A 17638-nucleotide genomic window follows, 5' to 3' on the forward strand; every position below is an offset into this window, starting at 1 on the left:
CCATCAGCATTTAATGGCACCCCACTCCAGTACTCTTGCCTGGAAAATCTCATGGGCGGAGGAGCCTGGTGGGCTGTAGTCCATGGGGTCGTTAAGAGTTGGACACAACTGAGTGACTTCACTTTCACTTTTCACTTTCATGCATTGGAGAAGGAAATGGCAACTCACTCCAGTACTCTTGCCTGGAGAATCCCAGGGATGGGGGAGCCTGGTTGGCTTCCATCTATGGGATTGCACAGAGTCGGACACGACTGAAGTGACTTAGCAGCAGCAGTAGCACCAGCATTTTAGGCAGTTTCCTTCCTCAGCCAGAAGCGTCTCTGACCTCTTACAGTCTGGGACGCAGTCCATGATGAACCGCTTTCTATGCTCAGATCTCCAGCTCACTTTAGGCCTAAAAGGAACTGCGGAATGAATGTCAAGAAGAAATTCTGACCCCGATTGTTTTGTCTCGCAGGCAGACAGTAGGTTCTAGCCTCAGCATTTTCATTAGTGCAGTGTTTTCATTAAAAACTCCATTAACTTGTTTGCAATAATATAAAACTTGTCTGCAATAATTCTATCTCTAATGAGATAGAATTAGCCCTCCCACCAGACCTGGGGGTGAGATGCTTGTAGAGGAGCCCCTGTTTCTCTGGGCAATAGAGACAGTGTTTCCCTCACCACGCTGTTCAGTCGGCTGAGTGGCTGAGGGTAGCCTTCATGTGCAGGGGATGGGGGTGGGGGGACACACCTGGGCCTGGCCAAGGGGGCCTCGTCCTTTGGCACTTGGCCTGGGAGGAAAAGAACACCCGTGGTTTAAGCATGGACACCGAGAGGGGAAGGAGGTCCCCGCTAGGGACAAGAGCGCCAGAACCTTAGATCCTCTTGCCTAGATCAATTCTCTTCCAACAAAGTTTGACTTTGAGAAGAAGCTGGCACATGGTTGAAGTCACTCACGTGGTTGGGGGAAGAGTGTTCTTCCAGTCCTCCGCCCCACAGGGCCTCCTGCTCCTCCTAAGTACCTGTCATCAAAGGAGACGAAGATGAGTCCCCCCTCAGCCCCCACACCTCAGTTGTCAAGTCCTCTCCCTCCCACCTGAATAGGAAAAAGGAGCAGCAGGCCAGGGTGCAGGTTGAGGAAGTCAGAAGTTAACTTGAGCTGAGTTTGCAGCTCTGGAGAGATTGAGGAGCAGGCTTTTCTCTTGTCACTTTGGAGGGAGAGGATTGTGAGGCCGCCCCTTTAAATAGCATTCCTGTAGGAGGCAGATCACATCCAGCCTTCACCCGCTGCCAAAGCATCGGGGTGTTTTTTTTTTTTTTTGGTCTCTATCAAACTCAGAGATTGTCGGAAGGGGTTGTGGGGTTAGGGGAGTGAGGAGGAAGGGTCTCCAAGAGGCAGGGGCAGTTTGGAAGCTGAAGAGAGAGGGATGAGGTTGGGAGAAGTCTGGGAAAGCTAGGGGTGGGGAACAAGGGGAAAGACAGGGAGAGAAGAATGGTGGTCTTTTGAGACAATGAATGGAGCAGACATATCCTGTTCTTACCTCTGTAGGGGTAGAGTAAGGCAGAAATGAGATTGGATTAAAACAAGACAGATAAGGTTGAGATGAAAACCCAGGACTGGTGATTAAAGAAAGCAACACAGACTGGAAAAGGGTTAGGAGACTTGGCCCTGGCTTTGTTACTTACTCTCTGTAAGTAGGTGATCAGTCTCTTAATCTCCGTGGGGCCACATAATTTTTCTAGGCTTAGTTTTCCCACTTAAAGAAAATTATTGATTTTATTTTCGCGCTGGGTCTTGTTGCTATGCGCGGACCCTTCTCCAGTTGCCGCAGGCCGGGGCTGCTCGCTGGGTGTGGTGCACAGCTTCTCACTGCGGTGGCTTCTCTTGTGGAGCACAGGCTCCAGGCACGTGGGCTGCAGCGGTTGTGGCACACGGACTTAGTTGTCAGGAGGCATGTGGAATCTTCCCGGACCAGGGATCAGACCTACGTCCCCTTCATTGCCAGGTGGATTCTTAACCACTTGACCACCAGGGAAGTTCCTTCCCATGTGTTAAATAAATGGGATTAGACTAGATGGACTCTAAAGCATCTTTCATGAATAGTGTGTGTGTATGAATTTTCCTTTTCTTAAAATAGGTTAGAAGTTGGGGGCCTGGGAAGGCAGAGGTGAAATATGTCACTGTGTTAAGAAACATTGAGAGCAAAAAAGAAGAAACATTGAGAGATCCCTCTCTTAACGGAAGCCTCTTTCCCACCTCTTCTGGTTGAAACATCTGCCCAATTTGGGAAGCTCCTTAGCTCTAACCCTAATTTCCTACTCAGAGCTCTTTAGCTCTAATTTTATTTCACAGTTCTTTTTCAGCCCATTCTTTCTCAGTTGATAAGAAAGAAGGTGGATTGCCCTCAAATTTTGAGGACTGAATTGTGAAGGAATCTGGTTCACATCTTAGATGCATGCATGTTTTGGTTAGGACAATTCCACTGGCCAGGACAGGAAATGGTGTGTGCTAAAGTTATATGGACTGAACTGAACTGAACTGAAAGTTATATGGACAGAGCGGCTGAAATCCAATGTTCTCTCTGATTTTGTCTCCCTCTCTGGCTTGCTGTCACCTTCAGCCCCTGTACTTCCAGGAAGCTGATTCTGCTGATACTTCTGTGTCCTGTCAGATCTGAAGGCCTGACCTAACTTAACTGCCTAAAAGGCAATCCTTCTATGTTGAGAATCTTCACCCTGTCCACTTTACTTCTGTTCTTTTCTCTTCCATTGCTTGGGAAGGAGGGAGCTGCCACTTGATATTCAGGATGGAGTCCGTATCTTCTCCTCATCACTCATCCTTCCGGCCTCCAGAGTTCTTGAAATTAAAGCTCACATTCTTTAATTTGTTAGTGGATCATGGATTAGTTAGGGAATACACATCCACTTTCTGTTCACAAAAGATTTCCGCCAATGCCAAAGTAGGTGGCCGTTAAGGAGGAAACTTTAAAGGAATCCTAACTTCCTGCCAGAGTCCTAGGTAGGACTCACTTTGATGGAAGAGACTTTGCCCTGCTACAAGTCTTTAGTTCAGATTCCAGAGCATTCATTCTACAGATGTTTTAAGCAGCTAAACTGTTTTGTGTTGGGTCTTTAGCCATTGGATTGTCTTTCAGAGAAGACAGAATAAAAGGAAAGACTGCCTACTGCAGGGGTTGAGATAATATAGGAATGATTTCCTGGCCCTTATGGAGTTACCTATAATCAAGTCAAGACAGGGTGCTGCCTTCTCTGGTGGATTCTCTCTGGAAAGCGTTGGGCTTAGGAGAAACGACCCCCTGCCCGAGGCACCAGAGAGAAGGCCACAGGCTGGAGGAGTGTCAGGAAGAGCAGCTCAGGGAACCGGGGAGAGGAGTGGGTGCCCGTGGCCACTGAGAGCAGACGCTGTACTTTTCCGTTCAAAGGCAGGAGCACACGTGTGAGGGTCTCGGCTGGGGCTGGATGCTGGGGGTAGGTGGCTTCACTCAGAGAGTGTCAGGGCTCCTCCCCGACCTCTCCCTCACGCCTGGGACGCACTGGCGGCTAGGCACGCGGGGATACATGAAACGACAGGCACATACACAGAAACTCAAAACACACTCCCAGGGAGCCCACACCACCGCCCACAGCGAAGTCCTGCCGCCCGCCGCCTGCGCCGCGCTCTGTCAACACGCACTCATATCCACCCGCGCGAGGCACACGCAGCCTCCCGCACCCGGCGCCTGGGTGCGTGCGCTCGCCCTTGGGCGCTGCCGTCTCCCTGTGCCCCCGGCTGCCAGGCGTTCCTCCGGGAGGGGGAGGAGAGGCTGCGAGGAGTGAGAGACGAGCCGGCAGGCCGAGGAGAAGGGAGGGGGAGAGAGGGAGGGGAAGCCGGCCCGGGGAGGAGGAGAGAAGCGAGGAGGCGGCTCCGGCAGCGCGCGGCGGCGGCGCGGAGAGCTCGGACTGGGAGCCCAGAGCTCGGCTGGGCAGCGGGAGAGGAGGAGCCGCAGGAACTGCAGCTCTGCCGGCTTGGGCCGAGCCTTAGAGACCCCGGCCTGGCTGGTCCCTGCCAGCCGCAGGTGGGAAGGGGCTGGGCTGGGGGGCGCGGGTCTGCCAGCTGGGGGCTGAGCTGAGCCGCGGTGCTGTCTCCTCCCTCGGTTCCGTAGACGGAGGCTGAGCATGGAGCTGTCCCCCCGCAGCCCTCCAGAGATGCTAGAGTCGGACTGCCCTTCACCCCTGGAGCTGAAGTCAGCCCCCAGCAAGAAGATGTGGATTAAGCTCCGGTCTCTGTGAGTCTCCGGGCCAGGGGGGGAAGGGATCTCAGGGAGCCTGAAAGAGGGGGGGTGTAGCTGGAGCCGGGCCGGTGGATTCTCTGGGGCACACATGTTGGCAGGTGCGAGGACATAAGCTGCCCGGACACGCGTGGCCAGGCCACATGTGCAAGGCATGTGCACAGCAAGCCGGCCGCTTGCAGCGGGTTTAGGAGTTGCAGAGCTAACGAGGTGCCTGCGGACCCCCCGGGTGACACATGCGGCGCAGAGAGGCGGCACAATATTTGCGGTGTTGGCAGGGCTGCGGACGGGCAGCTTTCAGGAGGTGCCAGGCTGACTCACACGTATCCATGTGCAGGGTTGGGTAGATGTGAAGCACATCGCATGTGTGTGCACGAGTGTCCCAGGGTCACAGAGAGGTCTGTAGAGTGGCTGCACACAGATGCAGGTCCAGTGCACGGGGATACTTGCGCCAACCTGTGGGTCATACGAATCTTGGCTGGGATTGGTGGTTTCTGCCTCCTGCATCCTACAGAGGGTAGGGGGGGTGGGGTTGCCCCGTTCCTGAGCTGTTCATCTCTCTTGGGGCCTGGAAACACACTCTGCATATTAATGATGGGGGACCCACCTAGGATCTAGAGAAGGGGGGAACCCTGTCCTGGGGGAGAGGGCGCAGACCCCCAACCTGGGAGCTGGGGTGGTGGTGAGGGGAGATTGGTTGACTGGGGCAAGGTAACTGTCAAAGCCTTTTTGTCACTGTAGGGTCTCCCAAGGATCTCCAAGCACATCAAGGCATCTTTTCTTATTTTTGCAGGAAGAGGGCATGTGGAGAGGAATAAATGGGAAAGGGAAAGATTCAGGTGTCCCATACTCCAGTTCTAGGGAAGGAGAGGAAGTTTTCTTCCTGCTTATCAGAGAAGAAGAGGATTGGTTCAAAGACAAGCCATGTACCATGTTTATCTCTCTGTCAGCTGCCACCCGATAATCTCTGCAGTCTGTTGATCCTTAACCAGAAAACAAGAGAAAGTGCTGCTCTCCCTGCTATGACTCCCCATGGCCCTAGGAGAGAGGCTGCAGATGTTTGGTGAGGAAATACAGGGAACACAGCCTCAACATGCAGTTGCTCCCCAATATTCTCAATTGTGAGTGCTGAAGCTTTTCATTTCTAGGTTCCGGCAGAGGGAGAGATGGGGATAGAATATGGATAGATGCTTATGATTGTGTTGTTTTAAAAATACTTCACCTGTGGCGATAAGATGATGCCTTTATGTTGGGCTGGTGGGTCTGATTTACATACCAGCTGCCTAGAAAGGCCTTAGGGAGAATGGAGGCACATTGGGCAACAAGGCTTGGAATCCAAATGTGCTTCTTGGTCCCCTCCTTTGCTGCCTCTGGCCAGGGCAACTTGCAGGCTCCATGAATCCTTGGAATGAGGTTCTGGGATGGAGAAATGGAAAATCGGGTTGAGCCCATTTTTGCTGGGAGGAGCACCCGGGTGATTCTTGATAGAAAACCCTGCTCTGTTGATGGTAACTAAGCTGGCAAGAAGGGTAGGTAGGGAAGTGGTTGAAAGGCAAAGAAGGGACCTCAGGGTCTAGAAATAGGAGAACCCAAGCATCCTAGGATGCTTTCCCACAGCACGAGTGGCTCATCATATCTTTCCCTTGCCTCTGTTCCAGGTAAGGGTCCCTGCAAAAGAAGTGGGTCTACCCGTTTCACTCTCTCCCACACCTTTCTAACCACAAAGCTTTTCTGGAAGCAGATTGCAGTTGCTTCCTTTAGGGTGAGAAGTGGTCTATGGCAAGAAAACAGAACCCTCAGAAGGAGGCACTGAAACCCAGGGCAGGAAGGGAGTGGAGGCAGCTGCCCCTACAGAGCCTGTTAGCTGAGATATCATTGCAGGAGATCACAGTGGACAAGGATCACTAATCTTATTGATGAGATTGTTCTGGTTTTCACTCACTTCAGCAATCTGGTCCTTAAGAGTGCCAGCTACATGTCATAACTTATCCAGAGAAGTACCATCTTCTCAATATTAATTACCAAGGATAGATTCCCAGTCTCAAAGCAGAGGAAGATCTTGATACCAAGGTAGATCTGAAGTTGATAGCTTACTGGATTTGGCCCTGTTTGAATCCTGGGGAGGCTTTGCCAGTCAGATGAAGGGAAAGCAAAGGATTGAAGATTTTTTGCTGGGTAGGAAAGGGAGACAGCTCTCAGGGTTGAGTGGTTTCTGAAGAGGTGAGCAAAGAGGGCATTTCCACCTTAAATAGAAATAGAACTCTCACCTCCACCCCAATCACCATCTGTACCCAAAAAGGCCCAGGTGGGAAGGGGCTATGGAGTCTGGAAACAGGGAAATGGGCATGATTATCTCAGGACTAGATACTGAATGGGCTTCCCTGGTATCTCAGACAGTAAAGAATTTGCCTGCAGTGCAGGAGATTCCAGGTTCAATCCCTGGATTGGGAAGATCCCCTGGAGAAGGGAATGACAACTCATTCCAGTATTCTTGCCTGGAGAATCCCATGGATAGAGGAGCCTGGCAGACTGCAGTCCATGGGGTCGCACAGAGTAAAATGAAGACGGATGGAATATATATATTCTGCTGCTCAACATGTCCTATCTCCTCCATCCCAACTACACTTTTAATTTCTAATCTGGGACACTGAGGGTCTCTTCAGGGAAACTGGGCCTGGTGTTTTTTCTTCCGGTTAAAAAAGCCCATATGAATATAATTGTGCAGGGCAATTTCTTCTTGGGAAGGGTATCCAGGAATTCTATTTTCCATACTAGCACTCTGCCAAAGATAAATTCAGAATCTGGAGCATATTAGCTGTTGGATTTCACCTCTACCTAGGGGAAATTTTCCTAACTAAGCAGATTCGTAAGCTGAGGCATGAGAGACACTGAGCGAGGCACTTCAGGGATAACGGGTGAACCAGGACAAATTTCAGCATCTCTAACATTGAGATGAAGGACTGGGCTAGTCTGCCCACTCTTCTCTGAGACCAGAGAGCCTTGAGGAATGTGGGGGAGGGCCCGTAGAAATGGAAAGGTTTTTCGGTGTCTTTTGCAAAACAAGAAAAACTATGAGTGGAGATCGGTTTGCCATCCTTAGCTCATTCATTCATTCAACAGCTCTTAATCGAGTGCCTCCTGTGGGGCAGGTGAGGTGCTGGATGCCGGGGATATGGTGGAGGGCAAAATGGACTCAGTCCCTGATTCTATGGAGCTTGTCATGTGGTTCAACTCCATCACAGAAAGTGGAGAGTAGGGAGGCCCCCTGCTCCTTGTTTTATGACACCCACCCAAGTGGTAAAATTCAACCTTTCTGGTTTCTGCTTCATCGCTTACTTTGGAGGGGGGTATACACAGTACAAGGACATATATGAATTCTCTCTCTCCCTCTCAGGATAGTACAAGCCTCACTCTCTTCTCTTTGCTCCAGTCTCTTTTGAAATTTTACAGACAAAACTTCCCTCTTCCTTGGGATAGTATAAAACAATCCCTTTCTCTTTTCCTTTCTCCACATGGTGCACGCTCAGGCTTCATGGTTTAGACTCAATGTCCTAAGCTATGGTTCAAGGTCATTTCAGGGGAGCTGGAGCAAGGACACAGTCGGGGATTATTTTTACCCATCTTTGTTGCATCGGAATCTAGTGTGCTACCCAGAACATAATAGGCACTCAATAATTGCTCTTAATTAAAGGAATGAACACGTGAATGAATGAGTATACCTGTATATGTCACAGAGCCCAGTTCCGTCTCTGTTTCTGTGGTGCGTGTGTTCCTGTGTGCAGTGGGGGAGGGGAGTAGGCATGGGAATTGGAGAAAGGGAGAGGTTGTTTTTGTTATTGTTTTTAGAGGGTGATGCTCAAAAGTGGTGGGGTTTGAGAACCTCCGAACAGAGCCTGGAACTGAAGGAGTTACAGAAACAATCTGGGTATGTGAACAAGATGTATCAGAATGAAACTGTGAATGCCTGACATGTATACGTATGTATCTGGTGTATCTGGGTAAAGGCTGATGTGTCTGACAAGGACAGCTGGTGACGTCACAGCTCCATAATGATGTCTCTTTGTTTGTATGTTTAGAAACAGTATGTGTGAAAATAAATATGCACTTACCTGAATACCTGACATTGTCCTATGTATGAATGAGATGATGTATTTGTGTATGTGAGTGTGTCTAGGTAATGGAATGATATATACGTGTGATCTGCGTATGTGTCTGTGACACGCTCAGATTTTTGGACAATCCCGGGGAGAGCAAATGCGCAGGAGAAAGAAGCCGAAGGACCGGACTGGACACCTCATTGATGTCTTCTAGCTTTTGTCCTCGTTTTGGGTGTGCCCCACAGAATGAGCTTCTGTGGCTCTTTTTGTGCTGCTGTCCTTCTTTCTCTGTACATGGCTGTGGAGCTGCCATGAAGACTGCGGGATAAACTGTGGCTTCCTGGGCCTCTGGAGAAGAAGGAGCATCATTTCTCTGAGGCCTTGGTGGGAATGGTTTTTAGTTCCTTCCTCCCTGGATTGCCCCTTCCTCCTTTATTTCCAACCCTGGCAAAGGGAATCCCTCCTCCCTGGGTTTTATATCCCCTCTCCCATCAGAGGTTTCTATTTCCCCCGTCAACTTTGTCTTGAATGAGGCATCTCTTGATGGTTGAGTGTGGAAAATTCCTGCAGTAAGCTGAGGGGGATGTGCAGAGAGAGGGGGAATTCAAATTCTGACCAGTGGAAGAACGTCACAAACCTCGGATCAGAATAGCTGGCTTCAGGCGAGAGACCAGGGAGGCAGGGCCGTGGCAGCGGAGGAGCAGAGGGAATATTGGGAGACTTGAGTTCCTGTTCCCCCTCTGCCAAAGGCTAGCTGCATGATCTTGAAGTCGCATAGTCTCTCTGCATCCCTGTTCTTTATTTGGTATCATCCATACGAAAGTGGTTTTTAAATGATAAACTCTGATGCTCTTTCAGCCTGGGAGAGCTTGCTGGGTGAAGAGGCAGCAGAATAGTAATAAATGGGCAGTCATTGGTTTGGATGATGAGAAAAATCGAGATTCAAGAGGCAGGAATATGAATGATATAGTAGGTTTGAGTCCTGGTGTCTGGGGCCTGATTTGGAAGAGTCTTGGTGATGAGGGGTTGGAGAAGGCGAGGCAGGTGACTGAGCTTAGAGAATAGGAGGCCGGGTGGGCTAGGAGGAGGGCTGTCCCACAAAAGGTGTGGTCTTCTAAGGTCAAAAGAAAAGATGACAGTTTACTCTCTATCATCTTTTTTTTCAATTGGGCAAACTAGAAGTGGACGGAGCAATTGCCCTTGTAAGATGTAGTGGGTGCAGGGCGCCTAGGGACTGCCGTTGGTGGGTTCCAAAAGCACTGGGGAAATTCCCCTCTGGCATTTATCCTAAGTCTCTAGGCCTGGGGTGATATGATCAGCTATGACACATTCTATTTTAAAGAATCTGTGTAGTCCCTTAGAACCCAAATACCACTCTGCTTGCCCTGGAGGCTGGTTAAAAAGACCATGGAGATCCCACGTTTGAGGTTGCAGTTAGCACTTCTGCCAGGAGGAGGGTGCAGTAGGTTGGGGATGAAGCTGGAATTGGAAGGCTAGGTGAGAGGCCCAGGGGGAGGGAAGTGTGGATGTCTCTAGACCCCTTCCACTTGCCCCCTGTGCAGGGAGCTCCTGAAGTCAATGCAAGCCAGGGGTTCTCTCACATCTTCCCCTCTTTTTTTTTCATACACCCCCATCAGACTGGGACGGAGGAACTAGGAAACTCAAGAGAGATCTTTCCTCTTACTGTGTCTTTAAAGGGATCATCAAGGACTTGTTTTCAGCTTTTCTGCTCCCTCTGTTTTCCTCTTTGATTTTTCCTGCATCTTTTCCTCTGCCCTTTCCTGCCTTTGTTTCCATCTCTCTCTGGCTTCTGTTTCTCTGCCGGGCACTATGGTGCTCTCCTCTCGTGTCCCTCTTCCTCTCTCTCCCTATTCCCTTCGGCTTACCCCCTCATTCTGGCCTTCCGTGCTCCTAGTCCCCACTCACCCTGGCCAGGAGTCTGGAAATATCTCTGCCCACCCCGGGTGTGGGGCTTCTCCAGGCCCAGGTGTCCTTGTGATGGTTCAGGGCAAGTTTGCTGCAGGCACACTTTGAGGCCACCTTAGGAGTCCAGCCTCAACTGTATTCTACAAGGCGTTTCTTTTGCCTTCTCAGTGACCTCATCCTCCCAGCTCCTCTAGGGAGAAAGCCAGGTAATTGCCTTTAAGTCTCAGGGGACTGATTTTCACAGGTACAGAAGTTGAGTAGCTATTTTCCAGCTGTCCCCAGGACAGCAGCAGGGAAACGGGGACAGAACCAGGGCAGCAGGTGGGCTGCAGGCGAGACCACTGGGAGACTGGAAGTTGTTAGATAATGAGATTGTCCCCTAAAGGAGGAAGACTTAATGGTCCAAGAGAACTGGGAGAGAATCCTGGGAACAGTGAGTGAGGCCAAGAGGAGACTTCAGGGGGAAGAAGGGCTACTCAGAAGGGAAAAGTAGAAAAGTGAGTTGTGACCTGCCCACTGCAGGGAGGTCCCTAGTGCCAGAGCCCTCGCCCTTCTGTCCCCCACGTCCCCAGTCCTACAGTAGCTCCTCTCCCCTCAGCATCTTCTACTACATCTTCTCCCTGCCCTGGGAAGAAAAGAGCAGGTTAGGATATAACTTCAGCATCCCAGACCTGGCAGAAGTCCACTGAGGGAGCTGGGATGGGGTTTTGATGGCTAAGCAGGTGTGGTGGGGAAAAGGGCATATCCAGGGAGAGGCCTGGGGGCTCAGGGCTGGGAGGAAAGCTGGAAAGCGGGTGCTCAGGTGGTACCACGTTGGATTCAGCCAAGTCCCCAGGTCAGTTGATTCCACAGCTGCAAGGAGAAGTCAGACTTGCCAATAATTACAGTGGCTGCAGTGGGATGATTAGGCGGCCAGCTGGTGTTGGCACCGTTTAGGCTGAGAAGGGAGCTTGCCTTCCAGGGGGGCTTAATGATTCTCTGGCAGGCAGGAGCTGGGGGCCAGAGAAGCTTCTTTCCTTCCTATTCCTTGGCTTCTCTGCTTCTCTGTTCATCAGCTCTTGCACATCTAACTTGGCACCATCCTCCTAGTTCTCGCCTCTGTGCCCACCTTGTTTGGAAACTTGTCGGGTGAAGTGAGCACGCATGCTGACAGTGTTGCCAGGCTCCCTAAACCCCAGCCTCCTGTCTACAAGCATTAGCTTTAGCAACCCCAGTCTGAGAGAACTATAATAAATCAAATTGCACCAGACTCATCCCAAACACTTCTTTGTCCTGACTGTTCTCTTCCTTTCCATTCTTTGAAATGCCAAGAAAATATGCTGTTCTTTTCACTGAAGCAAGATGGACTGAAGATAGACATGCAAGAGAACTTCCTGGAAAGTTCATGGAGGTTAGAATGTAATCTCCCTGGGATAAAGAAGAAGCCACACTCTTCCTTTAAAGCATCAGTTTCGGGCTAAGTTGTGTGAAGCAGTGAGCCAGTCAAAAAAGATAAACTCCTACTCAGGCACCCTATTTTCCTAGTGTCTCCAACCCAGGCACTGAATCTGAGAACCATATCATGTTACAGAGAGGGAAACTGATGCCCAGAAATAGATGGTAAAGTAGGGGCAGAGCTGGGACCAGACTCAAATCCTGCTGACCCACAATTTAGAGCTACTCCCATAGCACTGGCAGTCAGTCCCTTGCCAAGCTTCCAACTCACTCTCCCATCTCAGGCCACCTTCAACATCTGTTAGGTTCCCCATAAGCAGGGCATCTGCTGGGAACATCTGTTGGGATGTGGTTTGGAGGGCTGGTGGGGTGGTCCGTGTGGAGGTGGTTAATGAGCAGAATTGAATCGTGCAGGGAGGGAGAAGAGGTGTGGACAAGTGAACCAGAGCCAGAGTTCTGAGCTGGGTTCAAAGTTCAGAGTTCTGAGTCTTCCCCTCACCTTTCTGCCCACCTTCCTATTTTCCTCCCTCTTTCAGGGGCTGAAGCCGGAGGGAGAGGTGACTCATCTGTGTACTGGGCAGGGAGCTGGGATGTCTGGGTTCTTGTTATTCTGGGCTAAGGCTCTAGCTACTTAGATTTACCCACTTCCTCACTGATCTGAGCTGTGCTGGGCTATTGCTAGGAACACCTGTTAGAAATGGTTCTCAGCAGGAGGCAGAGGGGGAGTTGCCTGCATAAACACACACGTGTGTGTGAGTTGACTCCCTTCCCTCTTCCTCAGTGTTTCCCAAACATTCTTCTGCAGCACTTTTCAAATCTCCTTTCCTGCCCCTTTCTCCTGCTCCCCCCCATCTCGCTCCACTTGCCAGGTTTCTCTCCTTCCCCCACTACCCACCCCTCTTCCCAGGTGCTGCCCACCCGCTCTCCACCCTCCTTCCGTCCAGCTCCTCTGCCCAGTGCCTAGAGAGCTCGCACCACTGCTGCCGTGTCTACCTGAGGATTGCTGCCTCCAAGGATGGCACTCTAGCTCTGTCACTAGGGGGGCTATTTTTATCTCTGGAGCCACCTCCGCCACCGTGCCCAGCCAGCTGCCCGAACCAGGGCTGCCTGTATAGCAATGTGAAACCAGGGGAGTGGCAGTGCTTGGGAAAGGTGGGGGTCTGGCTCTTCCTGGTTTCTGGAGCTCCGTGCTCGGCATTTCTCCAGTTTCTGCTTCCCTGCTCTCTGTGGAATAAGGAGCCAGGGAGGAGCCCCTGACATCTGGAATGGTGGTGGTGGGGATACAGGCTTTTCTATTTCAGGGGCCCTGGGTACAAGGGTGGGCACAGGGGGCTTTGTTCATGGAGCACTTGTAATGAACCTTTGCTGAATTAACAAAAACAAAAACTAAATGGTAATCTTTTGCAGTCACACATCACTTTATAGTTCCCCAAATGCTCTTGTATGATCTCTTGTGAGAAGTCCATGAAGCTTGAACTTACCCATGTTACAGACAAGGAAAATGGAGCCAAGGGTGTCTTGTTCAAGGTCATACATAGTGCTAAAAGGCAGGCAAAATCTCCTGATCTTAATTAATATCCTCTTTCTATTTGATTTAGATGATTTCCTTTTTTTTTTTTTTTCAGTTTCTGAGATTTTTAAGCCTTTAGATCAGCCAGTTAATCCATTCCTCAACAGCCCTCCAGCTACTTCCCCTTACACCCCTCTTTTCTGACCAGGGGAAGAGTCACCTATGCTTTGCTCTTCCCTTATCCCAACTCCTGTTCTTCAGGGCAGGTGAGGAAGGGTGGGGATAGACCAAGGGGGGAGGCATGATGGTTGGGCTGCTTTTAAAACTACATTTAATGGCTAGAGGAGAATTCACACTGGGGTCATCACATCTATGCTCTTGCTCTCAGTCTCTTTTTAACTCAGACAGAAGTAGAGTGTGGCATGTGTGTTCATGTTAGGGTGAGTGGGTATGTGTGAACCCTTTTTTCCCCAGGAAGGGGCAGTGGTTGATCAATGTCCTTTCTAATTAGGAAGAGTTAATAACAGGCTGGTGAGATAAGCGTGCTGGGATGCATACTGGGATGATGCAGTATATCTGTACTTGGGGTGATGTGGTAAGCCGTTATTTGTCCAACTAGTTTTGGTTCTACTGGGCAAGGGAGCAGAGGGATGGACAAGATATCCTCTCTGGAGCTTTTCTAGTTTAAGAAACCTCTACCTTCCAGTAGGAGGGTTGGGGTTAGTGCCTATTTGGCTTGGGGGCTGGGCCTGGAGTCAGGTGAGGAGGGGACACTGCCCTGAGTTGGTGTTAGCTGGTGTACCATCTGCTCCCACTCCCACCCCGTCTCTCTCTCTCCAAACGAGCTTTTCTACAGAGCAGGCCGAATGACTTGTCTCTCATCCCCGAGGGGCAGTTCCAGGTCTCTGACGCCAGGACTAGTCCTTTCTCTCTAAAAACACTTGCTTCATGGCTACCAAGAGTTTACACAACTTTGTAGACATTTAACCTTCGTTCCTCTTTGCTGCTGAAGCCAACTTCCACTCGTCCCAGTAATTCCCCAAACTTCATTTGGTTATAATCCTTCAAGGCTATAGCACAGGGACAGGGTATTTTAGTTTCTCCCTGCTTTTGGTGGGTAGGGGTGCAGTGGACGATGAAGCAAGACTTCCCATCATAAAATCCTGCCTCTTAGCCTGTTTCTTTTCTCTTTCTTCTGTCATACTCATCCCCTCTAGTCGCTTTTCCTCACCCCTACATCAACCCTAGACCGTCGATGAAGGACATTGTAGTTGCGCGAAACCCTCTTCCCCGGCTGCGCTAGGCTTCCCCCGGGCTCTTCTTGGCCCCGCCCAGCCCCTCCGCTGACCAATCGCAGCCCCCATGCGCTTGTCTTGGTGACGTCACCCCATAGCCAATCGGGAGGCGGGCTGGGGCTGTTTGCGCACATCCACCCAGCACCGCAGAGGCCGGGTTCTTCCCTTCCTGGAACCTGAGCGGGAGCAAAGCCTGGAAGAGAGAGAGGGGGCCTTGGTCCCGCAGGCTCTTCGTGGGCTATCCCGTCACTTCTGCCTCTGGGCTGGAAAGACCTCTCTCCAGTCAGTTCACGGTTATTTCCCAGTCCCCGTTTGACAGATGAGAAAACTGGGGCTCGGAGTATTCAACTCTCCTAGCCTCTCGGTTTCGATGAGCAAGTCCTGACTTGCAGTCACTGCTTGGGCGGGGGCTTTCCTCCTTGTTGAGCGGGTCTCTGGGTGAGGATACCCGGATCCCTAACTTCAGCAGGCCCCCTTTCTGCAGTTTCTAGTTCTCTTCCTGTCTTGCTTCCGTCCTTGCAGGTGGGTTAAAGCTCATTTTGAAGAGTGGCCCCGGAAAAAAGACCCTGAGAGGGAGCCAAATCTGCTTTCGCCTAGCTGGGGCGCTCTTGGAGGGCTCCTTCACTCCACTGCAGACTTCTTCTTCAGGACAAAGTCAGGATGGCTCCCTGTCCCTGTCCCCTTAAGCCTCCTGCTAACCCTTTCCTTCCCCCGAAAGAGGAGCCCCACCTCCTCAGAGCAAGGGGCTGGCTTATGCTATTTCTGTCCTTTCTGGGATTCTTCTGAGAACAGATTCTTGTTTTCAGTCCGATTCAGATGTGAAACTTTTCCCGCGGCCTCTCACCCAGTTGTGGGCTGGGTCTCTGCCTCATCACTCCTTCCAGCTAGGCTCCTCCTGTCCCCTCCCCTAAATTCTCTCTGTTCAGTCAGTCAGTCACTTTTGCTGGGACCTGGAGAAGGAAGTCAGGGGCCTAAAAGGGAACCACTCCCCTCAGGGGCCCAGGGGCCTGGGGGGCAGCATTTTGATACTCTGAAGTAGAGAACTTTGATTCCTATGGCCAGCCCTGTTCCTGTGCAGAGGAGTCACCTCCAGGGTCCTATCCTCAGGTAGGCTCCAGGGAGGAAGGGAGAGGGGAGGAGGAGGACCGGAGGACAGGCTGCTGTGGGTCTGCTACTTGTGGTTTGGTGGAAGAGCAGGATCAAGATTTGACAGTCCCATATGGGTGTGTGTGTGCGCGCGCGCGCGCGTGTGTGTGTGTGCGCGCGTGTGTGTGTGTGCGCGCGCGCGCGCGTGTGTGTGTGTGTGTGTGTGTGTGTGACGAAGCAGTGGCAGGTGCCTTAGCAGTATTTTCCCTCTTTCTCTCCCTCCTGAACCCCAGCATTCTTAAGACCTCACATTCCTCCAATATCTCCTCATCTGGTCTTAAAAACACAAAAGGGAGATAGGATTCTTCTTTCAACTCCCAGTCCCTTAGCTTTCGGCTACTCTGTCCTAAGCTCTCTACTTACAGTGATCTTTCAGGGAGTGTGGGTGCCAGAAGTAGTGGGAAGGGGCTTTGGAAATCACTAGATCATCTGATGGGGGCTGGAGAGCTGCACTTGTCTGGGGCATTGGGATTATGACTGCCCAGAAGCTACCTTTTCCAGCTGGCTACCTAGAGCTGGGAGACACTGAGACCTCCAGGGGTCAGGACCTGAGACTTTCCCATGGTGTGGGGAAGGTAAAGGAGAAAGAAGTGGAGATGGTGAACCAGCGCTAGGAGTGGAGTGGGAGGACTCTTGGGAAGGAAGCTTCCAGTTTTCCTTTAGGTCTGGATGAGTACTGGACAGGGGTCAGCATCCTACCCATCCAAGCAGACCAATGGTGAGGTGAGGACCTTGGGTGGGTCTGGGGAGATCCTAATTCTAAAGGGCGTCAGAATCCGAGAGGCCCCCCCACCAGGCCAGGAAGTGTCGTGGGGAAGGTTATGTAACTCCAAGAGGGGGAAGTTTAGCACCTGAATCCTTCCAGCTGCCCGAGTCCAGGCCCCCTCCTTGGACACCCCGCTTGTCAAATTTATTCTTTAATCTTTCTTTCCGTCCCTCCCCTCTCCTTCTGGTATCTGGATCATGTTGGGTTCAGATTTAAACAGGAGCTGTAAAAGAACTTCTGGACAAGATCGAGAGGTGGAGGCGGGAGGAACTTGGGGGGAGGGGTGTGTTGAAAGCCAGCCTACAACCACGCTCTTCTCCCTAGATTGAGATCTCAATTGTGAGCACTGGCAGATAGCCCCCCGCCTGATTAATCTGCCCCCTTTCCCTTTTATTTTGTTCAGTGAACATTTACTGAGCACATGCTGTGTGCTCTGAGCACAGCTGCCAGGACAGACAAGTCATCATGAGTGCGATCAAGACACCCCCAGTTTCCTGTGAGTCTGATGGTGTTCACAGACAACATCACCCCATGAAGGACAGATGCCTGACACTGAAGGAGCTATGATGCAGTGGGGTCCTTCCTCACTTTTGGTGTTTGGGGCGCAGTTAGGCTCCAGTAGAATGAGTTTTAGGCTGGCCAGCCTGATTGAGATGGACAAGCTGTGTGACCCTAGACAAATCATATAATCATCTCCATAAGGTGATTGTGGTATGTAATTATAAAGGAGAGATCATGGTCATTATCATCTTCTCATTTCCTCTGCTAGGGGGCTTCCTAATTACCAGCCTCCATCCAAATTAGGCTCACCGTTCTTCACCTGGACTTGGGATCAAGAAGGCAGGTGCTTGCTGGATTCGAAGGGAGTGAGGTGTGAGCTGGGTAGGGCAGGCATGATGCTGGTCAGTTAATTTTAATACAAATCATGTTTGTAGAGCCTCACTGTATATGCCAGGCCTTTTGCATGCATTATTTCATGATGGCTCTGTGGTAAAGAATCTGCCTGCCAATGCAGGAGGTGCGAGTCCGGTCCTTGGATTGGGAAGTTCCCCTGGAGAAGGAAATGGCACCCCACTCCAGTATTCTTGCCTGGAAAATCCCATGGACAGAGGACTTGGCAGGCTTTGGTCCATGGGGTTGCAAAATAATCAGACACGACTGAGCGACTAAGCAGCAGCTCTTCATGGGGCGGG

The 17638-nt window shown here is 51.0% G+C and overlaps 1 protein-coding gene across 3 annotated transcripts in view; it reads left to right on the top strand.

The window, feature by feature from the left end:
* Positions 1-3893: 3893 nt before the first annotated feature.
* The window catches only part of PDE1B (phosphodiesterase 1B), a 26791-nt gene continuing 13046 nt past the window's right edge, over positions 3894-17638 (top strand). The window contains exons 1-2 of one of the 3 annotated variants that reach the window (XM_040234287.1): positions 3894-4058; positions 4146-4268. In XM_040234287.1, the coding sequence (XP_040090221.1) occupies positions 4159-4268 (110 nt within the window). In that variant the 5' untranslated portion in view covers positions 3894-4058; positions 4146-4158. The other 2 variants (XM_040234290.1, XM_040234288.1) reach the window with 2 other exon arrangements.

The sequence above is a fragment of the Oryx dammah genome, unplaced genomic scaffold (assembly GCF_014754425.2).
Source record: "Oryx dammah isolate SB20612 unplaced genomic scaffold, SCBI_Odam_1.1 HiC_scaffold_29, whole genome shotgun sequence".
Classification (NCBI taxonomy): domain Eukaryota; kingdom Metazoa; phylum Chordata; class Mammalia; order Artiodactyla; family Bovidae; genus Oryx; species Oryx dammah.